This window comes from Pelmatolapia mariae, linkage group LG20 (assembly GCF_036321145.2).
Source record: "Pelmatolapia mariae isolate MD_Pm_ZW linkage group LG20, Pm_UMD_F_2, whole genome shotgun sequence".
Classification (NCBI taxonomy): domain Eukaryota; kingdom Metazoa; phylum Chordata; class Actinopteri; order Cichliformes; family Cichlidae; genus Pelmatolapia; species Pelmatolapia mariae.
This window is the reverse complement of record NC_086244.1, coordinates 2,473,025-2,496,411: the sequence shown is the minus strand read 5'-3', so window position 1 is coordinate 2,496,411 and position 23,387 is coordinate 2,473,025. Positions and strand designations below refer to the sequence as shown.

General features: G+C 42.3%; 1 protein-coding gene across 1 annotated transcript in view; it reads right to left on the bottom strand.

Moving 5' to 3' along the window:
- Window positions 1-16,670, bottom strand: part of LOC134618307 (IQ motif and SEC7 domain-containing protein 1-like) — a 105,807-nt gene extending 89,137 nt beyond the window's left edge. The window contains exon 1 of the mRNA XM_063463656.1: window positions 14,092-16,670. Coding sequence (XP_063319726.1) covers window positions 14,092-14,228 — 137 coding nt within the window. The 5' untranslated portion in view covers window positions 14,229-16,670. The remainder of the gene's footprint in view (window positions 1-14,091) is intronic.
- Window positions 16,671-23,387: the final 6,717 nt, after the last annotated feature.

The window sequence follows — 23,387 nt, the reverse complement described above, 5'->3', positions numbered from 1 at the left end:
GAGGCAGAGCCTTCAGTTTTCAGACCCCTCTTCTGTGGAACCAGCTTCCAGTTTGGATTCAGGAGACAGACACTATCTCTACTTTTAAGATTAAGCTTCAAACTTTCCTTTTTAGTCAGAGATGGATCAGGTGACCCTGAATATGTGTTAATACAGCACTTTGTATGTAAATTAGTTATTATTAATCTCTTTGTCCTGTCTTCACCCACTGACCCTCACCCCAAGCAGATGGCCCCGCCCCTCCCTGAGCCTGGTTCTGCTGGAGGTTTCTTCCTGTTAAAAGGGAGTTTTTCCTTCCCACTGTCGCCAAAGTGCTTGCTCATAGGAGGTCATATGATTGCTGGGGTTTTCTCTGTATTTTACAATATAAATCATCTCAAGGTTGGTGTCATGATTTGGTGCTACATAGCTGAAGCACTGAAAAATTAATACATTTTTTATTTTTGTGCCACAAGGTGATTCCCAAAGATCTATTAGTCAAAAACTTATCTCAGTATGGAGTGCAGTGTTGTCTTGAAAAAATTTGAGGAAACTGGACAAGTGGGGGACAAAAGACAAAGTGTGAGGCCTAAAAAACCTCTTTAAGATGATCCGTATCTTAAAGTCGTGTCCTTAAGAAACAGGAAATGACCTGACAGAGGACCTGACAGATGCATCTGGACCTTCAGCTGATCGATCTACTGTTCACTGAAGCCTCATCAGAAACGGTCTGAGCGGAAGGACGGCTGTCAGGAAGGCAAGGCTGAGGTTTAAAAATTACGTAAGAACTCGACTGAAAATGAGCGTCAGCAGTTTTTATTGAGTGAGGAAGCAAATTTGAAATGTTTGTTCCCAATCATGGTCAAAGGTACAGCAGTGAGTGTCTGTAACACCTGGGGGAGGCTCTGTCATGGTTTGGTTCTACATGACAGCCAGTGGTGTTTGAGATCTTTGATCCATCATTAAAACTAATGAAATTATGAATGCTGAAAAGGACCATCAGATTTGATCCACCATGCAACAGAGTCTGTAAAGCATCTGTTTGGCAGGAAATGATTCATTTTTCAGTATAACAATGATCCCAAACACACTATGACGCCAATGCAGTCGTACAAACTGTCTCTGTTTTACATACTGTATTTCCACATCTGTTTGCATGTTTCAATAAATCACTGGATTTATTTCTAATTATTCTAAGCAAAATATGAAGAAATGACTCAAGACTGCTGCACGGTACTGCATATTTCAGAAGAGAATATAAAGAGAATATATCAAATGTTAAACTGGAGATTGGGACCCCTTGTTTGATCCGCTGAATGGACACAATAATGGGAGATGAGACTTTGAGACTTTACGTTTAGAGTCCACAGTTACTCGTTTAAGTTTTGGCAAAAGAGCTTTGAGGTGCACTCGTTCACAGGATGAACGATGACTACATAATCTCTGTTTACTACTGATTACAATGGACGATAACAGCCTCTTGAGGGTGCTGGAGAAGTGAGTCTACAGGCCGTATGTATGAGATTCATAATAACTGATGGCAGCTATTTAAAAGCCTGACATTATGCAAATAGGGTAATTTTATTTGGGAATGAGATCCCGGCGTTTAAAATGGAAAATAATGCTTCCACGTGATGAAGCAGATTCTTCAGTTCATCAGTCTGTCTGTTCCCTCCTGCTGCAGTCATTCTCTCACTTCCTTTCTGAGATCCAGTCTCTCTTCGGCCCATCATTTCTCTGACAGCAGACAGTTGTGCAGCGTCAGGCTTTACATTTATAGTTTAGGTTTGATGCTGTGTGCATGCGGGGTGTGTGTGGTTGTAGATCCAGGCCTATGAAGCTCAGCAGTTTTCACTAACCCTGTTAACAGTCCCGCCTTCCTCCTCGCTGAGGAGAGGCTTGGTTATGGTTCGTTAAGAAACATTCACGTCATTCCTTCGGAAATAAAAACTGACATAATGGCTCCACTCAAAGCAGCGGTCCTATGTAATCAGTGTTGGGAAGGTTACTTTTCAAACGTATTCCACTACAGATTACAGATTACATGCCCCAAAATGTATTTTGTAACGTATTCCGTTATGTTACTCAGACTAACGTATTCTGAATACTTAATATATTATCAAGCTTTTTACAACTACATGAATCTACTACTGCTGTGTGATTTATTACTATTACTGAAGGTTACTAGATTTTTAAATCTTAATATAAATGAGTAACAGTAGGTGGACATTAGGTAAGGCTGCACTTTTAGCAGCGATCTCGTATAGAAAACTATTCCGCGCGTATATAAAACAGGTCCGCGGCTCCGAACCGTAGTAAAGGGACCTCTGGCTAATACGTCGGGTTCGTGTCGGGCTCGTAGCTGAAAACTAGCTTTACTTTGTTGTCTGGGTCAACTTTGCTAGCGAGAGACAGAGAGAGGCGTTGAAAGGCTGCTCCAACAGAACTTATTGTTTCAGAGGAAAACACGAACACAGTGTACAGTTGAGTCTTAATAGCTTACTTACAAATGGGCTCGTCAGGCACTCTTCTTGGCTGCAGTGGTTATTATTATATTTACATGCTTCCAGCTCCCGTTTCTGCTCCATGATAACTCGTACTTTTCCTTTCTCTCCCTCCCTCGCTCACAGACACATAACGTGTATGGCAGTCCATTCTCCCTGCAGCACGGACTACACTGCCCATGATGCTACATTCTTTAGGGCGATGCCTGTAACACTCTGCCTATTGCCTTCATGTTAAATAATTTTTTGAATAATAATTTTTTTAAATACTTCTTCACGTCATTATGAGATGCGAGATTGAGACACAGGCATTAGAGCCTCTTAATGCGCGTTTTGTGATCAGTGAACAGAACTCAATGCTATTAAACGGGCACAACAAAAAAAAAACCCTCATCTTTTTATAATTTAACAGTCCACTGGGGAACCTTGAGTCCCGCCAGTCATGCACCACAAACCAAAACAGAACAGGAATACACCCCACCAATGCCAACGTCGCTCCCAGTTCCCCTCACGCATCATAGAAACTGCTTGGGAACAGTTTGAGGAACACAACAAAGAGATCAGAGCTTTGTCTTATTTGCCCAATCAGCTGAGCACAACCAGCAACATGAAGTTCCTGCAGTCCTCCTCATTTGGCCTTGGCAGCAGCAAAGGTTAGCAGCACGGCTATCCAGCCAAAGGCAGAACCCAGCAGTGACAAACAATATGTGCTGCAGTTTAACAGCAGAAGTGGCAGACGTTAGCATGTTGACAATTCTCCCCCAGCATAAACTATGAAACGCTGAACACAGGACACATGGTTAAGGACATTATTTACTGCTAGTGCAGCTTTAGAGAGAAACTTTTAAAACAAAACACATAATCAAGAATTGCACTGAACACTGAAAAGAAACGTCGTCAACGCCACATACCGTTTTTTTTTAATTAAAGCTCCTCTCTGTCTCTGCTTTCGCCACCAAACCCCCTCCTGGCTGCACTGCTAGCTGCTAAAGAGGCTAGCAAAGATCTCAGCCTGCTCACTAAATAATTGAGCGGCTGTGCACTCGAGTGCCATAACACTTGAATTCACTTCACCATAGCCCTGATGGGAACAACTTATGTTTGTTCTGCAGCCTCCACTTCTAAATTAAAAGAAATGAAATGCTAAACGGCCAATATCAACTATACTTTGGGCTGCGAGGCAGGAAACAACACCAACACCAGCCCATCAATTCAGCCTCGAGAAGAAAGGAATAAGGAAATAAAACAAAGCATGTGGTGGAAATGGAGACGACAGTTTGGTGTTTGTGCTGTGAACTCTCCCCTGTAGTTTAAGTTGTGATATGTGGACATCTGAGCTGAGACACGGTTGTGTTTTTATTGTTTTTTAGGTGAGCTGCTGGGTAAATAGGTCAAGTTATGAATTTTTCATTCTATTTACAATTTTTCTTCAGATGTGCTGAGGGTATACTGTGCAGCAGAAAAATAAATGGGGAGCAAACACTGATGAAATTGACTTTCTATATTGACTTCTGCTGGTTTTCAGTGCAGTTTTCCATGAATTCAAACCTGTACCGAACTACATCTCCCATGTGAGCCACGTCTGCTCAGCAATGAATGTTACACTGCAAATCAGCACAGACACAGATCTTTGACTGGATCTGTACTCAGATGCTGGCGTAACATTTGTCAATAAGTTAAAAATACAAATCTCTGGAAGCCACACTGGAGCTTAAAATGAAATCACAGTTATCTGCTGTCCATCTGTGGCAGCTATATTTGACTTTCTCAAAAAACACGACATTTTTTCAAGAACCAAAGCATGAAAATATACTGCATAAGCTTTTTTCCCTGCCTGTATAACAAATGCAGGGCTGAAAACAACGATTGCTTTCATTTCTGTACAGTTATTTCTTCAAGTTGTTTCCATGCAATTATTTTTCATTGAACTTTCTCCTTCAAAACTCAAATGGAAAACCTACAGAGAAGAACTGCAGGAACAAAACGCGTGGATGAAACTTTATTTGAAGGCGCTTGTTTAGCTAAATCAGTTCACATATCACTCAAAATGGTTTTAGGCCTTGTATGAAAATCACATATTTTCCTCATCCTGTTATCTGAAGCTGTGGCTGTTTCAGACTCTAACCCACTGCAGTTCCTGAAGCGGCCAAACTGTGATAGTTTTAGTCACTTCTGAGATAATGAAGTATCTCTTGCTATAATGATGCTGTTGATGGAATTCTGAATAATAAGCACTTGTGAAACTTGCCTGAAATCAACTCAAACTACCTGTGCTTTCCACTGCTGCAAAAACTATTGGTTACAGTGATGACTGATTAATCTACTGAATGCTAATAATGACTTCCATAGCTGCAAAAGGCAAACTGATTGACTTTCCAGTGGTTTACTGCAAAGGCCCTCCTGCAATGAAAGCTAAACAGAAAAACAGCGGGAGCACTTCCAAGCTAACGAAAACCAGCGTACCCAACAACGGAATCCAGGAAGTCGAGAAAACTTCGTCGAACTTGTCAAACAGCTGTAAAAGGGTTTGACCCGAGTTATTCACAACCTTCTGATGTTACAATAAAGTTACAGTCAGTCATTAGAAAAAGAGCGCGGTTGGAAGATGAGAGGCGTGAGAGGTGGGCACTCTGACTTTTGCGACTCTGTTTCTTGGAGTTCTTATTTCAATCAAATGCACAAACGTAGTAACATTTGTGACACACAATTTTCTGCTAATTGTGCCTGTCTAATGACGCACAAATGCATGTATTATTTTTTGCAACTGACACTGAAATGAAACGAGTGTCCCTGTGTTTACCTGTAACAGGAACCAGACATGTGAGCTCTGTTTGCCACATTTAGGGATCCTGGCCTTTAGTCTGTGGATGCTAACAGACCGATCATGCAGACACACTTAATTTGACTCACAGTGATTCGGGCTGGGAGTCGCCCCTGTTTTTCAGAGCATTTTGTTTATGATGCCATAAATGTGGTTTCATAATATATGAAAAGAATAATGATACCAGCGTTCACACTGGGGGGCGCTGTAGGGAGGGTTATAAAAACAAAAACACTTATCCCAGAACAGCTAGCACGATACATCTGTGGGCTTTCAGAAGATGTGAAAACAATGAGAATAACAAGATCATGATGCGTTCGCTGACCTCACGCGAATCTCCTGAAGCTGCTGTTGGGTGGAATATGTCTGTGGACTATTTTTAGTGAATTAAGAAAACCCAGTGTGGAGTCTGCCTTAACTCATCTGTCTATTTTCATCTTGATGCTTTTTCTGACAGCATGACGATTCTCTGACGAGAATGAAATGTGATTCCAACCCCTGGATGATGCAGACTCACATCAGCCATGTGGGGACACCAGGCCCGCTGCCTGCTTTGCTTCAGTTATTTGAGCCGTGCGATGATTCGACTCCAACACACCTGAAGTAGGTCAGACGAACTGTTGGAGCGTCCTGCCTACGCTGCTTAAAAGGAATCTTTTCATGAAGTCACAGACTAATTTGGGAAATCACGTCACTCATTCTTTAACCGAGGACGACTTTTTCATGTCTTGCTTTGAAAATATTTCCAGATGGATTCACAGCTATCGTGATGTTTTCTCTGTGTTTGTTATTTGACACAAAGGAGACAAAATGGAAACGGGACCTGTCACTGTTAAATTGTTCCTCGGTGGTTCCAATTTCAAATAACTGCTGTGAGTCTTTAGCGGCTCCTCGGGGTCCTGGGCCTCTGGGCAGTCACTGCTCTGTCTGGTTAGCAATCCAGCCTCAGCCCAAGCTAACTCCAGCCTCGTCATTTGTCCCTCTTTGTCTGAGCGCCATTGAAAACATCTTGAGAAAGCATAAAAGATGCAGGATGCTGGAACAGGCAAATGGCTCTTTTATGCCCCAGTTGCTTCAGTGTGCTGGTGTTACTGGTCACCTCCCAGCAGCTGCAGCTCAGTACAATCTTCCTCAGCTGAAGAGGACGAGGGAGCAGAGCTGCTGCGCTCCTGCGTTTGCAGTATTTAACACGAATTCATGTTTGATTCAAAACGAGTTGCAAATTTATTCAGCTGCTTCACACGAGTCTGCTTGAGGGGGGGGGGGGGGGGGGGGGGGGTCACTCTACTTCTAAGGACCGCGATAGATAAAAATGCACTCCTCAGCAGCCGCCTGTCATAGCGACACTCCAACCTCAGTCTAAACACTCTTCTGATCACGTCTACACTTATAATCTCCAGAACAGCAACACAGTGTGATTTCTATCCCACAGATCAATGACAGTAATCATCTTAATGAGAGATATGGGCCATTTCATAGAAACTGCTCAGAATACTCCGTGAAATTGTAAGAATCTGGATCAAAACCACAATCGTTCCACCCAGTCGGCAATGTTCCCTCTAAGCTGCGCGCGTGCGCAATTGCGCACTGCTGGCACGGTCTCTGCGCACAAAAAAAAAATCTAACCTGAATTGAAATTAAAATTAAAACTTTAACAATTCTGTTTTGCAGTGTTAGTCAGTGAGTGACTGGCTGCTCCCGTATGGGATTAGAACGATGCCACCTTATCCCATAGTCCAGCCAATGATGCGATTCACATTCGTATATACGCAGCTAATCAACGTGGTTGACAGGCTATGACAGCGTCCTTATGTGCCGACACCGGTGTTTTAGCTAGCAAAGCGGCGTGGCTGATGTGGAGTGAAGCCACGTTAACGACAACGTGTACAACCATTGGAGATGTGAGCAGGACAGACGGAACAACTGATGGAAAAAGTGTGGACTTTATACCAGTTTTTAAATTGTGTTGATAGGCCACGTAAAACCAGAGTTATGATAAAAATATGCAATGTTTGGTTTTCTTCCTGAATACTATCGTTGTTTATATTTACTGCGGGAAGAAACGGTAAAAACGGCGTTTTATAAGGAAAGCACTCTCCGCCTGTGAGCAAAAACAAAACCAAAAAAACTCCACCCTTTCCTATTGGTGGAAAAATGTACCATGTCGACCAATCAAAAACTGATATGGCAACATGGCATTTAGTTGTTTAGGAAAGGGGGAAGTTTTAGGAGTGACGGCGTGTTTTGAGATGTGAGAGATTTGCAACGTTTAGCACAAATCTTGTGTAGTTAGTGTGTAGTTAGTGTGTAGTGTAGTCAATAGTTTTGTTGTGTGTGTCAGAACAATGAGGCGACTGCTGAATGTTACAGGTGTTACAGCAGTGATACATCTCCTGTTGTCAGGCCTGCAGGTATCAGGCTGTTGTTCTCCTTTATCTCATAGTGGACACAAATTACTTTTTGGAGTGGCACAAATAATTTGTGTGGCATCAGATTTGATGCAGAACAGCTGATTGTTCTGTAAATAGTTTGAAATGTTTATTTAAAAAAAACACCTTGGCTGCATTTTTAGGTAAACAGCTGCAAAAAACTTTGTTGTTTGCATAACTCAGTTACTTTTTTGAAGAAGTAACTATATAATTCATTGCCCAACATTGGTCATTATATACTGTATTTTGCAGACAGAGAGTTACAGACTCTCTCCCAGACCACAGACTCAGAGTCAGAATACAAGTCAGAGCTTTATAAAAGAAAAAAAAAGAAAAGAAAAAAATTTTTGTTTTCAAAATTGGAGTTCAAGTTATTTTTACTTCCAATACCAATATGGAAAATAAATAGAAAAAACTTATAAAAGACTTGCATCAGATGTGGCTTGCTTCATATAGTGAATCATATAAGGCTTACAGTGGCTTGCAAAAGTATTCGGCCCCCTTGAACTTTTCCACATTTTGTCACATTACAGCCACAAACATGAATCAATTTTATTGGAATTCCACGTGAAAGACCAATACAAAGTGGTGTACACGTGAGAAGTGGAACGAAAATCATACATGATTCCAAACATTTTTTACAAATAAATAACTGAAAAGTGGGGTGTGCGTAATTATTCAGCCCCCTGAGTCAATACTTTGTAGAACCACCTTTTGCTGCAATTACAGCTGCCAGTCTTTTAGGGTATGTCTCTACAAGCGTTGCACATCTAGAGACTGAAATCCTTGCCCAGTCTTCTTTGCAAAACAGCTCCACAGCTGCCCTGTGACGGCCTCAGAGGTTGTCTAAGAGAATATTGGGAGCAACAACACCATGAAGTCCAAAGAACACACCAGACAGGTCAGGGATAAAGTTATTGAGAAATTTAAAGCAGGCTTGGGCTACAAAAAGATTTCCCAAGCCTTGAACATCCCACGGAGCACTGTTCAAGTGATCATTCAGAAATGGAAGGAGTATGGCACAACTGTAAACCTACCAAGACAAGGCCGTCCACCTAAACTCACAGGCCGAACAAGGAGAGCAGTGATCAGAAATGCAGCCAAGAGGCCCATGGTGACTCTAGACGAGCTGCAGAGATCTACAGCTCAGGTGGGGGAATCTGTCCATAGGACAACTATTAGTCGTGCACTGCACAAAGTTGGCCTTTATGGAAGAGTGGCAAGAAGAAAGCCATTGTTAACAGAAAACCATAAGAAGTCCCGTTTGCAGTTTGCCACAAGCCATGTGGGGGACACAGCAAACATGTGGAAGAAGGTGCTCTGGTCAGATGAGACCAAAATGGAACTTTTTGGCCAAAATGCAAAATGCTATGTGTGGCGGAAAACTAACACTGCACATCACTCTGAACACACCATCCCCACTGTCAAATATGGTGGTGGCAGCATCATGCTCTGGGGGTGCTTCTCTTCAGCAGGGACAGGGAAGCTGGTCAGAGTTGATGGGAAGATGGATGGAGCCAAATACAGGGCAATCTTGGAAGAAAACCTCTTGGAGTCTCCAAAAGACTTGAGACTGGGGCGGATGTTCACCTTCCAGCAGGACGACCCTAAACATAAAGCCAGGCCAACAATGGAATGGTTTAAAACAAAACATATCCATGTGTTAGAATGGCCCAGTCAAAGTCCAGATCTAAATCCAATCGAGAATCTGTGGCAAGATCTGAAAACTGCTGTTCACAAACGCTGTCCATCTAATCTGACTGAGCCGGAGCTGTTTTACAAAGAAGAATGGGCAAGAATTTCAGTCTCTAGATGTGCAAAGCTGGTAGAGACATACCCTAAAAGACTGGCAGCTGGAATTGCAGCAAAAGGTGGTTCTACAAAGTATTGACTCAGGGGGCTGAATAATTACGCACACCCCACTTTTCAGTTATTTATTTGTAAAAAATGTTTGGAATCATGTATGATTTTCGTTCCACTTCTCACGTGTACACCACTTTGTATTGGTCTTTCACGTGGAATTCCAATAAAATTGATTCATGTTTGTGGCTGTAATGTGACAAAATGTGGAAAAGTTCAAGGGGGCCGAATACTTTTGCAAGCCACTGTATATGATTTAGAAATGAGATGAAAACAAAACACGAGAAGTCTGACGCACATGTAACCTTTAATCATTGGCAAATGTTCAGAATGGACACGAGAATGAGTCTAAGCTGTCCTCTGTGACAACACCAGCACCACCCGTAATCATAACCCCAACAGTACCTCTAACCCCAGGTAATCAGAACATTTCTTTGAATTGTTGTCTCAGCTCTCAGCAATCAGAGAACAAAAAAATCTCATCTAAAAAGTTCTGAAACTTCAAAAATGTTAAATCAAAAAAGCACGTTTTCCTTTGTTGGAGACTGAAATTTAACTGTTTTATAGAATGTCTCATATAAGTGTTAGGGTTACCTTAACTCATCTAAGGTTACTCTAACCCTAATATTTGTCCTCTTTGTTTCCTTGAGTTTAAGTTAAAGGGGTGCACAGCCAGTTGCAACACAGCTGAGTTAGTCGGGTGGGTATCACTTTTAATGGAGAGATAAAGCAACCACAAGAAACGAGAGAGAGGAGGAGCAGAGGAGTCACAAAGGGACCAGTGAGGACCAGAGGAGAATCAGGAAGATCCAGTGGACCTCCTAGGACTGCCCATCTAACTTTCACAGCAAAAGAACTAAGTCACACTCTCTAAACAACTATCTCACGTGAAACTTAGAGTTTCCTTCAGCTTTTCACAACCAAACGTAAACCTAAGCTCAACCAAACCTAAACCTAAGTTCAACCTCCACCTTTTTCTAACATGACTGTTACACAGCCTAACAATAAAGTAAAATTTGTCTGACCCCAAACAAGTTTTTAACCTTAGATTCAGTTGAAATCTTATCGTAATCTTAACCTCCATCAAAAACGATCCTTCTCACCCAAATCTTTCCCTTACTTCACTCTGTAAGCTCATATTATGATAACGCTTACATGAGTGAACATCGCCACGTCGTCTCATTGAACTGGACACTGCGAGGGGTTCGTGCCCGCTGTGACACATGATGATCTGGACTAATGTGGTTCCTTACTGGTCGCTCATCACTTTGTCAAAGCTCTTAAATGGCTAACCTGCTAGCTCTATATTAAGCATTTTAATGTAGTAGCAACCAACTTGTCCCCGATGGAGAAAATCGTGAAAATAACACTGCCACCATCTACTGCCTGACTGGTCACTGACACAAAGCAGCACTTCCAGCTTCAAGCAGCCTTAAAGTGCTGATTTCAAGGACAACATGTGGCTTTAGTCTGGATGGAGGATTAAAAGTTAGCCAGCTTAATTTCTGAGACTGGTCTTTCTCAGGATGTTAGTATTGCATACAGCTCTGCAGCCTTGAGGCTTATATTTGTGTGTTATCGTCAGCTCGGTAATTATGGTGCAGATAGAAAACGGGTTCAAAGAAAATGCTAATTAATGCCTGTTTTCCACCCACAAATATCAGAGGATGGTTCGCTGTGGTTGGCTGCCATCAAGCAAGCGCAGAGCTCAGTGAGACGAAGCTTCAGTCAAAGCTGAAGCTGTTTGCCTCAAACATAAGGTTTCCTCTTTGCTTCACACAGACATCCTTCACCTTCTCCTACGTCCTTCATCAAGTTAGTGAAGTTTCAGTTTTTCGTGAGAAATCAGATTTTTTTTCCATCTTGTGTGCCTGTACTCATCTTTGCTTCTCTCACTACAGTCAGTGTGGTTTTCCCGATTAAACCTGAAATTAATCAAAAAGCAAACCAGTGCGAGCACAGTACAAGTTACCCCCAAACAGCACATCTGAAGGTCTTTCCAAAGTGACGACTGTCCTCACGTTCCACAAAACGTCCTCATTCCCAAAATTTAGTGATCCTCACACACACCAAACTCACCTGATCCTGATCTTAAACCAGCCTCAAACCAATAAATCGGTCATGTGAATGATTTCTATGATGACTTGCTTTTTTTATCCCAAACAATAAAACCACTAATGAACACACACACACACACACACACACACACACACACACACACACACACACACACACACACACACACACACACACACACACACACACACACTCCTATTATTAGCAGCCAGATGCAGCAGCAGCAGCAGAGCTTCTTACCGTTGTGAAGACAATGGAGACGCCTTCCATTCATTTACACTGGAGAGAATAACACACACATACACACAGACACACACACACCTCCAGACATACACCTCTCTCTATCACTTGCGTGCACTGTCTCCTCCTCCTCCTTCTTCTTCTGCTTTATTTCCTGAGCCTGCCCTGCCTTTACTCCTTTCTTCCCTCACCCCTTTTCCCTCTCTCTCCTCTCTCACCTCCCCTCTTTGCTTTGTCTACCTCTCTCGCCCAGCCACTCCCCCAACTCCTCCTCCTCCTGTGCCTGCCTAGCCCTCCCTCCTTTCCTCCCTTCTCTCTCTCCGCCTTTTCTTTCAATTTAACCTCTGTCCTCCTTTCCTTTCCATCTCGCTCTCCTTCTCTGCCCGCTCTCTGCCTGCCTCTCTCGCCCCTCGCTCTGGGTGTATCCTCCATGGAGATGCATGGTTGCTTTCTTGACAGCCTCTCCTCCACGTGTCTGCTTGCATGTGAATGTGTGTGTGTTTTCACTCTCTGCTGCACACACTCAGCCTGTCAGTCACATTCATGTGTACTCAGCCATTCTCGCAGACACACAAAGCAATATTCCTCCGGTCCCAGCAGCGTGTGTGCACTCGTCTGATTGCTCCCTGCTCCACACACACACACACACACACACACACACACACACACACACACACACTCAGGGATGCGAGTGGGTAAGGGCTCCAAATTGATGCGTGCATCATGGTCACGTGATCACTGAAGATGTGTGCGGCAGGCAGAATTAGCATGCATGCTTCTGAACAGACTCGTGCAGAGCGCCTGGGTGACAGGTGTGGCTGAGTTTGGGGCTGTAAGCCTCAGTGATGTGACTGCAGACTGGAAATGCTGCGGCCTGTTCACCAGGAAACTGCTCGGCTCCATCTGCAGCGCAGACAGCTGAGAAAAAAACCCTAAAAAACAAATCGCTTGTCTTCTTCTACCTGCTCCTTTGCTTTATTTTCACCTGTTTCTCACACATCTCCTCCCCTCCTCCGCTGTAGACCTTCATCCTGTTTGCTCCTCCTGTCCTTGCTAAATCTGTGTCACCTTCCCTTTCTTTCCCGTGTCCTCACTCTTTTTCCCTTCTGTCCTGTATTTTCTGCACCTCCTCTTTTCTTTCCAGCCAGTCTTGTGCAGCATCCGCCACAGGCAGCGTCTGCACAATATATGATTAACACCTTACTCACTAATGTAAGCTTAGAATAAAATACAAAGTCTGGTTAATTAAAATACAATTTTTTCCTGACCTTTTAAAACCACCTCAAATGATCAGTTGAAGCATCCATCAGTTCAGTTTCTTGATTGTTTATCAATTCGGGGGTCACGGGGGTGTGTCTCTCCTCCAGCCGTATGCAGCTCCGTACTTCCCTCCTCTTTGTCCTGTCTTTCCACCTTTACCTTCTGAAGTCCTCCTGCTCCTTCATATCTGATCGTCTCTTCAATTTTTTCCTTTCCATCTGTTACACACCTTTGCCTTTGTTCATTTTCTGTCTGCTCATGCCCTTGTCTCTCATTTCTACTTTCTCCGCCTCATACTTCTTTACGCTACAACCCAATCCCCATCCCTAAGCTGCACAAGCAATTCCTTTATTCATGCATTATGCTTCTAGCTCAGTGTCTCGCACTGCAGACGTGAGGAGGAAACAGCAGCAGAAGACGCATCAAGTAATGAAATTAGAAGATGTGTTCAAAGAGAAACAAGATATTCTGTGTTAGTCGGATTTTACAGACTTTTGTTGTTTGATCCAAACACCTGCACAGTTTATTTATTAAAACACATCCTGGGATATTTTAGTGAACCAGGGCAGAGGAAGGAAGCTCGTTTTGCCACTTTGACTATGATATGATGTCATATGAAGACTACAAATACCCAGATCATGTTTCTATGTAATAGATTACTTTTTAACTTCAATGTGTTTTAAATCTTTTTCACCAGAAAAGTTAAAGAGAGGTCAACTTTTCACAGAAATTTAATTCACCCCCCAAAAATCAGCGAAGGCCGCAGCGTCCGTCTGGATCTGAGGTGGGAACTGAAGAAAACAGCAGCAAGGAGGAAGAGGCAGAGAAGGTGGGGGCAGGGAAAAGATGCAAGGTCACAGGAGGGTCTCAGGTTATAAATAATGAACTCAGGGTTCAAAGGTCAGCCAGATGGTCCTCCTACCTGCGGAGAGGTGTCCAAGTCCCGGAGGAGCGCAGGCAGAACAGAGGGCAAAGGTCGCAGACGGCCGGCACGCTGAACATCCCAGTGAGCTGTTGATTCACCTGCCTTCTGTTTCCCCAAAATCCTTGTGATGACATCACTAACCTGTCATCTCCATGTCAGGTGTTAGTGCCACACACGCACACACACACCTGCCTGTCAACTCTCTCTCCATGTTGGAGAACTTTCATCTTTCCCACTGTGAGCTTCCTCTCAAATCCTCCTGTTTCACTCCAGCATGGCGGCTGCAGTCTCATCGCATCTGTCACTCATCAACAATCATCTGAGGAATCAACCAGCTGTTTCTGAATCAACACACCTTTGGAGAAAAAGGCAGATATTTACCTGTTAAACTGATTTTCTCTAAAACAGTGATTGTGGATTATTTCCTTTCAAAACATAAGTTCCACTTCCTAAAAAAGCTGCAGGTCAGGGGACAACGCTCCTATAAGGAATGGTTTTCCTGGAGGCTGTGCACAGAGGAAATGAGTTTACATCCAGCGGTTTCCATGGTTTCCCTGGAGGTGCTGATTGGCGGTGCACACGGATCTGTTTCCCTGCTGCGTGCCCTTGGAGAGGGAGGCGCAGGCAAGGGTGCCGGGTGTTTTTCCAGCGAATCTGTTTCTCTGTTAGGAAGTCAGCCGGTGTCACGTCTTTCTGTTGATGAATGCCGTCTTATCTGCCAAAAGCACGCTGTGAGAGTCAGTTTGTCAGTCAGATCGGCAGACAGTAAGTCAGCGAGACTCTAATGAAGGCGGTGACTCAGAAAGTGAAGCTGAGGTGTATTTTTTGAGTGTTCCGAACAAATGTGACAAAGTTTCCATTGGAAAAAAAGGCTGTGAAGTTAAGTTAGTTCTCCTGCAGCACTGCTAGAATGATTGTCTGTGTGGAAAACACAGAATTTTAGGACACATATACTGAATCTGATTAAAGCACACCATCATGATGAACACTAGTCGAGCTTTGAATTTTAATTATTCTTAAGTCAAATTCCTATAATCTTAAAAAAAGGCTGAAATATTTACAGAAGGAAGGACTTCCTCCCCGCTGGAACAAACAAACTATAATTAGAGTTATATTTAACATGTAGAATTACCTTTTACATACATTTCTACATGCTTCATTTTTAATCAGAATTACAATCAGCCTGGGTTTCTCAAATTTTATTTTTTCTGTTGCTTGACTTCATCACTCAGGACTCCACCAGTGAGTCTCTATGTTTGTAGTGTGACCTATTTATTTAGATCAGTATCAAAGAGCTGAACTTGAACTTGTATCTAGAGAAACACCTGATAATCGGTTAATCATTGGACTCCTTTAAAGCAGAGCTGGGTAGAGCTTTTTGCTGTCATATATGATGGTGTCATTAACACTTGTGGGATTTTAGCTGCTGGTGAGATAAAAGAACCAGCTTCACGATTAATAAAGAAACTTGCAGAATTATTGTGAAATGGAAATAATATACAGCGAGTTACATTAGCTGCCCAGTCAGTAATATTAACTTCTGTGGCTAAAGCTGGCCTGCAAACTCAGCATTGACGGGGATCCAGTAGGTTGTCATCAGGCTTCAAACTCAGTGCTGTCTAATTTCAAACATTTGCACATGTGCTGTGTATCTGCTCAGTCAATAAGGGTTCAGAGAGGCTTCAGCTGACAAAAGCATGTCGCTTAACACGAAGGCAGGCAGGAACTATTGACCTGCATTGCTAACTGCCCCAGCTGGCATGTAGTTCACTGATTCTGGGACAAGAAAACAAGAAGAATCAGCCACAGTCTCTGCAGACAGCTCTCACTGCAGAGGCCTGGCAAGTCGCTGTAAGCTAACAGGCAGGAAGATTTAATCCTTGTGGGAAGCTGCAGCTTGTGGCTACAGATTAGCTTCTTTGCTAGCAGATATTTCACACGAACCTTGTTTGGCTGTTGAAATTGAGTCAAAGTCCCCGAAAGGCAAAAACCCGAGTACACAAAGCACCAAATCAGACTATTTATTACCCATCTCCCACTCGTCTGTCCATCATGATTAGCTGTGGGCTACAGATTAGCTGCATCGTTAGCGGGTGGAACCATCTATTAAAACTTGTTCAGTTTAAAGTGACTGAAAGATACGTGAGGCCACAAGGAGTGTGTCCAAAAACGTACCAATATCACTCGTTCATCTCCTTTAAATTCACGTTCAGTCCTCTGTCTGCACTGTCACACTTCTGAGTCACTGATCAGCTCATTAGGAATGAGTGTGCGTTGGCGGGGTGAGTCAGCAGGATCAGTCGGGAAGTAGAAACGGTCACAAAAGATGTCAATTTTAGTCACATAAAGAGCTCGAGCAGTAAGTGCAGGGCCAGCTGCGGTCTGAAGGTGACCGCCTTCCCTTCGTCGTACTTTCTGAATTCAGGACTTGCTGCTTCTCCCCTCAGCAGGTTTTAACGACTCGACAGGAACAAACTCCAGTGAGGTTGTTGAAAATCCAATTTGATCCAGAGATTGAGAGAAAAAAGTGCTGATGTGCTCCTCCTAAAGTGTGAACGAGTTCGATCTGCTTCTGTCTGCTCACCCTCCTGATTCACCTCCTGCTACCTCCTCCTTTTCTCACTCACTAAGACTTTAATTGAATTAGCTCTCACTTGCAGGCTCAGTTCACCTCCCCTTGACCCTCAGAGCCATGACTGGCACTCGGAGCTCTTTTCTCATACGAGATAATGATCATGATTTAACGCTTCAATGCTATTATCACTTTTTTCTATTATAGACATTCCAGTAGTGTTGATATTGTTTTTTGCAAAATCGATTAAGAACTTTACAGACTGAATTTATCCTACCAAGAAGTCATTGTGATGCATCCATGTCTCCTCTGCCAAAGATAGCCATAAAGTCGCTCTACAACAGAAACTAATCAGGATAACTTACTTTATATAAGAGGAGTGCAGTAACATGCCCGCAGTTATCAGTGGCGTGTCTAGAAAATTTTTGTTGGGGGGGCCAGGTAGGGGCACAGATTTGGAGAAGGGTGGCAGATGTAACTGGCAGATAATGTTAAAAAAAATTCTACCAACCGTTAACCATAATTCAATAACCCTATAAACCTAATAACCGAATGCGCTTTTAACTCTTATTAGAATGAGATTTTAACCACTACGGTGCAAAGTTTTTAGATACTGCGTTGATAAAGTACAAGAGATACAATCAGTGCTTTGTCAGTGTTTATTCAGCATTCAAGGACAATATTTGTATTTTTACTGACATATAGTGCACATATGTTTTGGGCAAAAACATTTTTGAATATTAAAATACGAACATTTTTAACATACAATTGGCAAATTAGCCAATGCCAATGCAAAACTTTATCTGCCTATTAAAAAAAGAAGATAATCTTCTTACAAACTGGTGTTTGATTTTGAAACAGGAAAAAAGTGGGGAAACAAATGAAAAGACTAACATTTGAATGAAACCTGAAAGCATGTAAATACTTTCTATGCTGCCTTATGGTAAACTTTGGTAATATTGATGTATAAAGAACAACACTGGCTGATGATGAAATACAGTCAGCTGGTATGGTGACACTGCCAGTATTAACCTGCAGGGCTGGACTGGGACAAAAGATTGGGCATTTTGACCAGAGACCGACCCAATAGGTATTAAAGCCATAAAGCCTTTGAATGAAAACAAACGCTGTTGTGACAGTGATGTACAGTCTTTTTGGTATATGTATGATTTCTATACATTTTACATCAGATAAAAACTTTGTTCGCGAGATTCAGATAATTATTTAATAAAAGCTAGATATTTTAAATGACAATAACAAAGAAGAGTATTTCTTTGTGCCCCCCTTTCCCTGTTACTGCCCTACCTGGCCCCCCTGGCAACACTTTGCTAGACCCGCCCCTGCACAGTTACCAGCTGTCAGCTACTTAGAAAAGGATCCTGGTGTTATTTGTCTCTCAGAAACAGTTCATAACTTCAACTCATTCATGTCACCTAAAAGGTAAACCTGTTTCTCCATCACCTGTTCAGCTCTGATGATTCAGTAAGGACATCTCCTGGTTTCATCTTCATGTTTCCCTCTCACCACATATCCAAACCGACATCATGACCAGCAGCTTTACAGCTGTGGCTCCAGCAAACATCAGCTGATACTAGAAATTAATATTAAATCAATTCTAACAACAGCTGATCAAGCTTAAACGTGCTGCTGTTGTTTAGCGCGACATCCGCTGGTTTCCTCTTTCTGGCGCAAAGTGGGCGATAAACAAACAAGAGAGACGATCAGCTGATCATTGATCAGTTTCATGATTGAAGTAGGAACAGGAGAGGGAGGGGAGAGAATGAGAGAAGAAGAGGCAGCTGCAGCGTAAAGACAGAATAAATCCAGCTTTGTGTCTTTTTTTCATTATAGCGAAAGTACGGGACAAACTGCGTCTCTTCTCATTGTTCATGCCGTTACAAAAAAAATAAATAAATAAAAAAGTCATCAGCCCACTGGGCAAATGTCCGGTATGCCCGATCTGCAGCTCTATACAGCAATGTTACAACTTAGATTATATCTTATAACTCATAACTCTTATGCTAGCTCCCCCCAGTAGCCTACTGTCTGAAATATTTGACGGTTGCAATAATTCTTTAAGTGTTATTTTTTCCTTGGTATTCTAATTTCACCGCAGTTTACTAAACTCAACAAACTTAATATTACTTACCGGGACATTTATTCTCTCCTCATTTTTTTTCGCCCAAAAATTGTTTTCTGCGGTACCTCTTTCGTGCTTGGCTCTCCTTCCTTTGCTAACGTGATGCTCATATTGCAGAAGCCGATGCTGCATTCACTTACACTCGGATATCTCAGCTTCACTGTGAAAACGTAATTGTACATTTGATATTTGATTGAATTTTATTGTTTTAGCTTCGGGGTGGCACCTGGGGTGGCCAGTCTGGTCGGGGGGGGGTGGCTTGTGCCCCCCCAGGCCACCCCGCTGGACACGCCACTGACAGTTATGGTGCCTCTGCAAGCCACTCTGCAACCCTGCACCGCTGCTCTTTTCATGGCTGAATCGATATCATATCTGTTGTCATTGATGACTAGTGTGTTCTGTTCTGTGGTTTTTCTGCTGCCTGATGCTTTCACAGCATGACTGTAGAGGAGCCACGAGATCCGAGAACAGAGTGTTACCCCCCAAATATAGATCACTGCAAATGGAAACAGTCTAAAGATGTTTAGTCACACTCTGAGCTGTTCCCAGCCCAGTTCACAGATCTCTGCAGCATGTCATGGATCATCACTGGGGCATCCTCCTGGTCAGACATTCCCAAAACAACTCACATAGAAGACATCCCGGTCATACCTGCACCACCTGAGTGGGCTCCTTTTGATGTGGAGGTGTAGTGGCTCTTAGGCGCCCCCTGAAGGAGCTAAATGACCCCATCAGGCAGAGCCCAGATATCCTAAAATAACCAACTAAATAATCTGTGTTCATTTAGTTTGTGATTCGATAGAATTAAGTAAAGCAGCAATTTAATAAGTTCATAGTAGAGAAGAAGAAAGATGCCAACAGACAGTTTAGTAAACTCAGATTATATCAGGGTTGTGTTGATATGAGATGGGCGCCACTTTGTGCACCTTCTGCAAATTTTACGTTCTTTTTGGATTCATTTACGTCTAAAACTGACAACTAAAAATTAAACATATAAAAGCATTGCTTTAAAGAAAATCATAAATGTCCAAGAAATTACCTGGAAAATGGTTAATAAGACACTGTGATTAATAAATAAATAAATAACAAAGCACTTTGATTTGACTGTGTTTGTGTAGATCTGCACGTGATAAGATGACCAAGGTGTCGATTAACGTGATTAATGTGTCGCGTGCACCTCCTGTTTGAACATCACACAAAAACCCCACAAGAATAAGACAGATTCATGGAGCATGTCTTTAGAATCATAAGGGTTTTTAATCTTAATCTTCATCATTCATCACCGTCATCCTCATCATCACCGACCATTGCAATAGTCGTTGTCGAGACATCATCACAGTTGTTAATAACTGCACAGAAACAATCATCACCACCTTCGACATCATCATCATCATCACTTACATTCTCATCGTTTCCAGTTTTCAGTTCTTTTTTATTTCATACTTTTTTAATATATTGTTTATCATCCAAGGTCGATCTCTTTTTTAAATAATTTACATAAGAATAAAGTCAACAGACTGAAGGATGACTATCTGTATATTTACATCATGAGACACGCAGAAAGAGAGATCATCGAGAAGAAAATGACTGGAAACCAAACAAAACAGTGAGAAATAGGAGGAGGAGGAGGAGGAGGAGGAAGGGCAAGAAGCAGCAGCACAAGGAGAGAGAGGCGGGGAGTGAGGGCGATCGACAGGGAAGCCCCTGTGTGTGTCTGTTCGTGTAACCGCTTGTCGAGCACCAGAACGACCCTGAATGAAGCTAATGACGTCGTCTCACGATGAGGACCTGCCAGCCAAACGTCTGGTTCGTCTCCATGGCAGCAGGTTACACTGACTCTTGTATGGTAGCCTGTAGCACTCATTACCTGCCATAAAGCTGATGTGCGAGTTTCTGAAAGCAAATCTAAGTGTAGGAAGAAAAAAAACGAGGGATTTATGATCCATAACTATCTTTAGTTTTTTCGTCTGAAAAACAACAACTTTAATCACCTTTTCATCCTTTTAAGTGCTAAAACAATCGACAGATAAACTGATTAGCATCACGAGACCAGCCGCTTGTGGAACTTCAACATTAACTGAATTAACAGCAGCAAACAAATCCGAGCTGATGTGAAGACGACCACGGAGAGTATAAAAGACGGACGCAGCTGCTGGAGCTGAAAAGCTCCTAAACTAGTGATACTGTTAATAGCCACCAGGGGGCGAAACCTGTGGAACGACGGCTACAGGGAAACAGCCCCAGACTTGACTTCTGTCTCACTTGCTGAGTTTATGGTCTCAGTTACTGGTTCATGATGAATAAAACACTGAGTCCAATCTACAAATGTTGGCCAGTGAGTCGTGCTTTCACAGTCACGTCCTGCGTTTGATCGACTCATGACTCAAAGCATCAAAACAGGACTTCAGAGTAGCTTCATCCATCGTTTATACCACCTGGTTGTAGCAAAGCTGGCTTGTGATTAAAATTAATGTTCAACAAAATAAATACAATTTTCTCTAATATGGGTTTTGTCTCGATGTTTCCTCTGCTGATTATTGGTCTGATTGCTCTTTGATGCTATAAAATGTGTATCTGAAGGACTGAAACTGTTATATGCGTTTTAGCCTTTACTTAACCAGAAAGTCAAACCTGAGAGATAAAGAATCTCCTCTGAGAGAATGAGCTGACATTAACACAGCAGCTTGTTTGGGATGTGAAGGATGAGAAATTCTTACTACAAAGCAAAAATGGGCTGGATTTTTTTTTTAAAGGAAAAAACTTTTAATCTAAACAAACTTCTTCAGAGTTTTGGAAAGTTTTGATTTGACCTCCTCGAGTTGATTACTCAGGAGTGGAATTCTGAAAAAGAACAAGTAATGTGTTTTTTCAACTGTATTAAATTAGACAACAAGTTACAACCAATTTTACATGAAAATGTCACGTCACCACAAATCGCTTCATTCATTAGTTTTACTCCAAATCTCACTCCAGGTGATCATTCCTACAGGACAACTATGAAGGAACTGTGACTACCATAGCTTCAGAAATTCTGATGTTGATTAGAAGCTGTGAGTAAAGTTTTGCATTAAAGCAAGATTATTTCTATAAGCGCCGACGACCACTGATGAAAGGTTCTCAACCAACAGAGGGACGAGGAGCGACGACCTGAGCAGTGAAGCAAAGTAATGTTAGCAGCGGAGAAGCTGAGTAGCTCGAGTCTGAGACAACGTTACGGAGGAAAACACTGGTGAGGAAATCAAACCAAAACATTAGGAGACGTGGGAGAGATGGGAAGCTTTCCAGCTTTACATTCTGCTAAATTACACTTCCTTCCATCCTCGCTATTTGAGTCCCAGAGACTGTTCTCCCTCCACAATCATACTGATGCTCCAATCCAAAAAGGAGCCTTCAATTGAGACGTTTTAAAAAATTTAGTTTGCAGAATGAACTGAAACAGACGGTGCCAGCAGCATCCCCCATGTAAATGTGTGAGGAAGTCTGTGTGTAGGCTTTTCCGTCCTCCTCCTCTACATTTCCCACTCTACCTGCAGAGCAACACTCACAGCTAACGTTACAGTCTGTCTGTGGACTCACTAAATATTTAGGCTATTGATTTTTATTGCTGATTTTATTTCTCTCTCACATCTGTTGTTGTTGTAATAATAAAAAAAGTCCATTTGTGTTCATGTCGTGTATCATTGCACTGTAGCTCTACTGTAATTATGTGCAGCACTCAGCAGGTGCAGGGGAACACATTTAAGGTGATTTCTGATCTGAACTCTTCTCTGGGCCTTGTAAACCCGCCTTATTCAGCCTAATTAAGAAGTGCACTAATTAAATCAGACAGAACAAACAAACAAAAACCCTGCTAGAGGACTGATTAGCAGACTGATTTTATAGGATGTGTATAAATGAGATGGTTCACAAGCCAGTGAATGCTGAAGTAACAAGAAAAGGTCAAAACAAAGCTGGTGTCACAGCGACTGACCGATTTCTGGGACAAACTTGTTGCTTTATGCAAAACATGAAATTCTGATGGTAACAATACTACAAATCTTTCTATATGTAAAGACTACAATCACCAGATAGATTCAACCAAAGCTGTCTTAATCTTTCACTTTCATTTTTTATTTCGATCTTTCGGACCACGTAGATGTTTCTGTAAAGACTCCCAGCAGATCATCAGTTTCTAAAATACATTCAGAGTCACTCCAGTCACTTTTCTTCTTCCTCATTCTGTTTGGGTTTGGTGTCTGCGGCTCAGGAAGTAGAGCAGGGTTCGTGGTTCGATCCCTGTCTGCTCCAGTCTGCAGGCAAGAAACTAAACCCAACGCAGCAAACCGTGTGTAAATGTTGCGTAGGAAAAGCATTAAAAAGTGTGTGAACGAGGCGAGTTGTTTAAAAGCAGATAAGAATTCGTCTATTTACATTTACTCAGTTTAAACTTCAGCAAGTCGTCTGATTGGTTGATTTGATATCTGCAGTAACATCAGTTAATCAGTGTACCTAATAAAGTGTCTGGTAAATGTAGATCTAAGGCTAACTGCACAGCTGATGTCGGAGGGTTACACTGAGTGACTCCTACCTGCTAAAACGGAT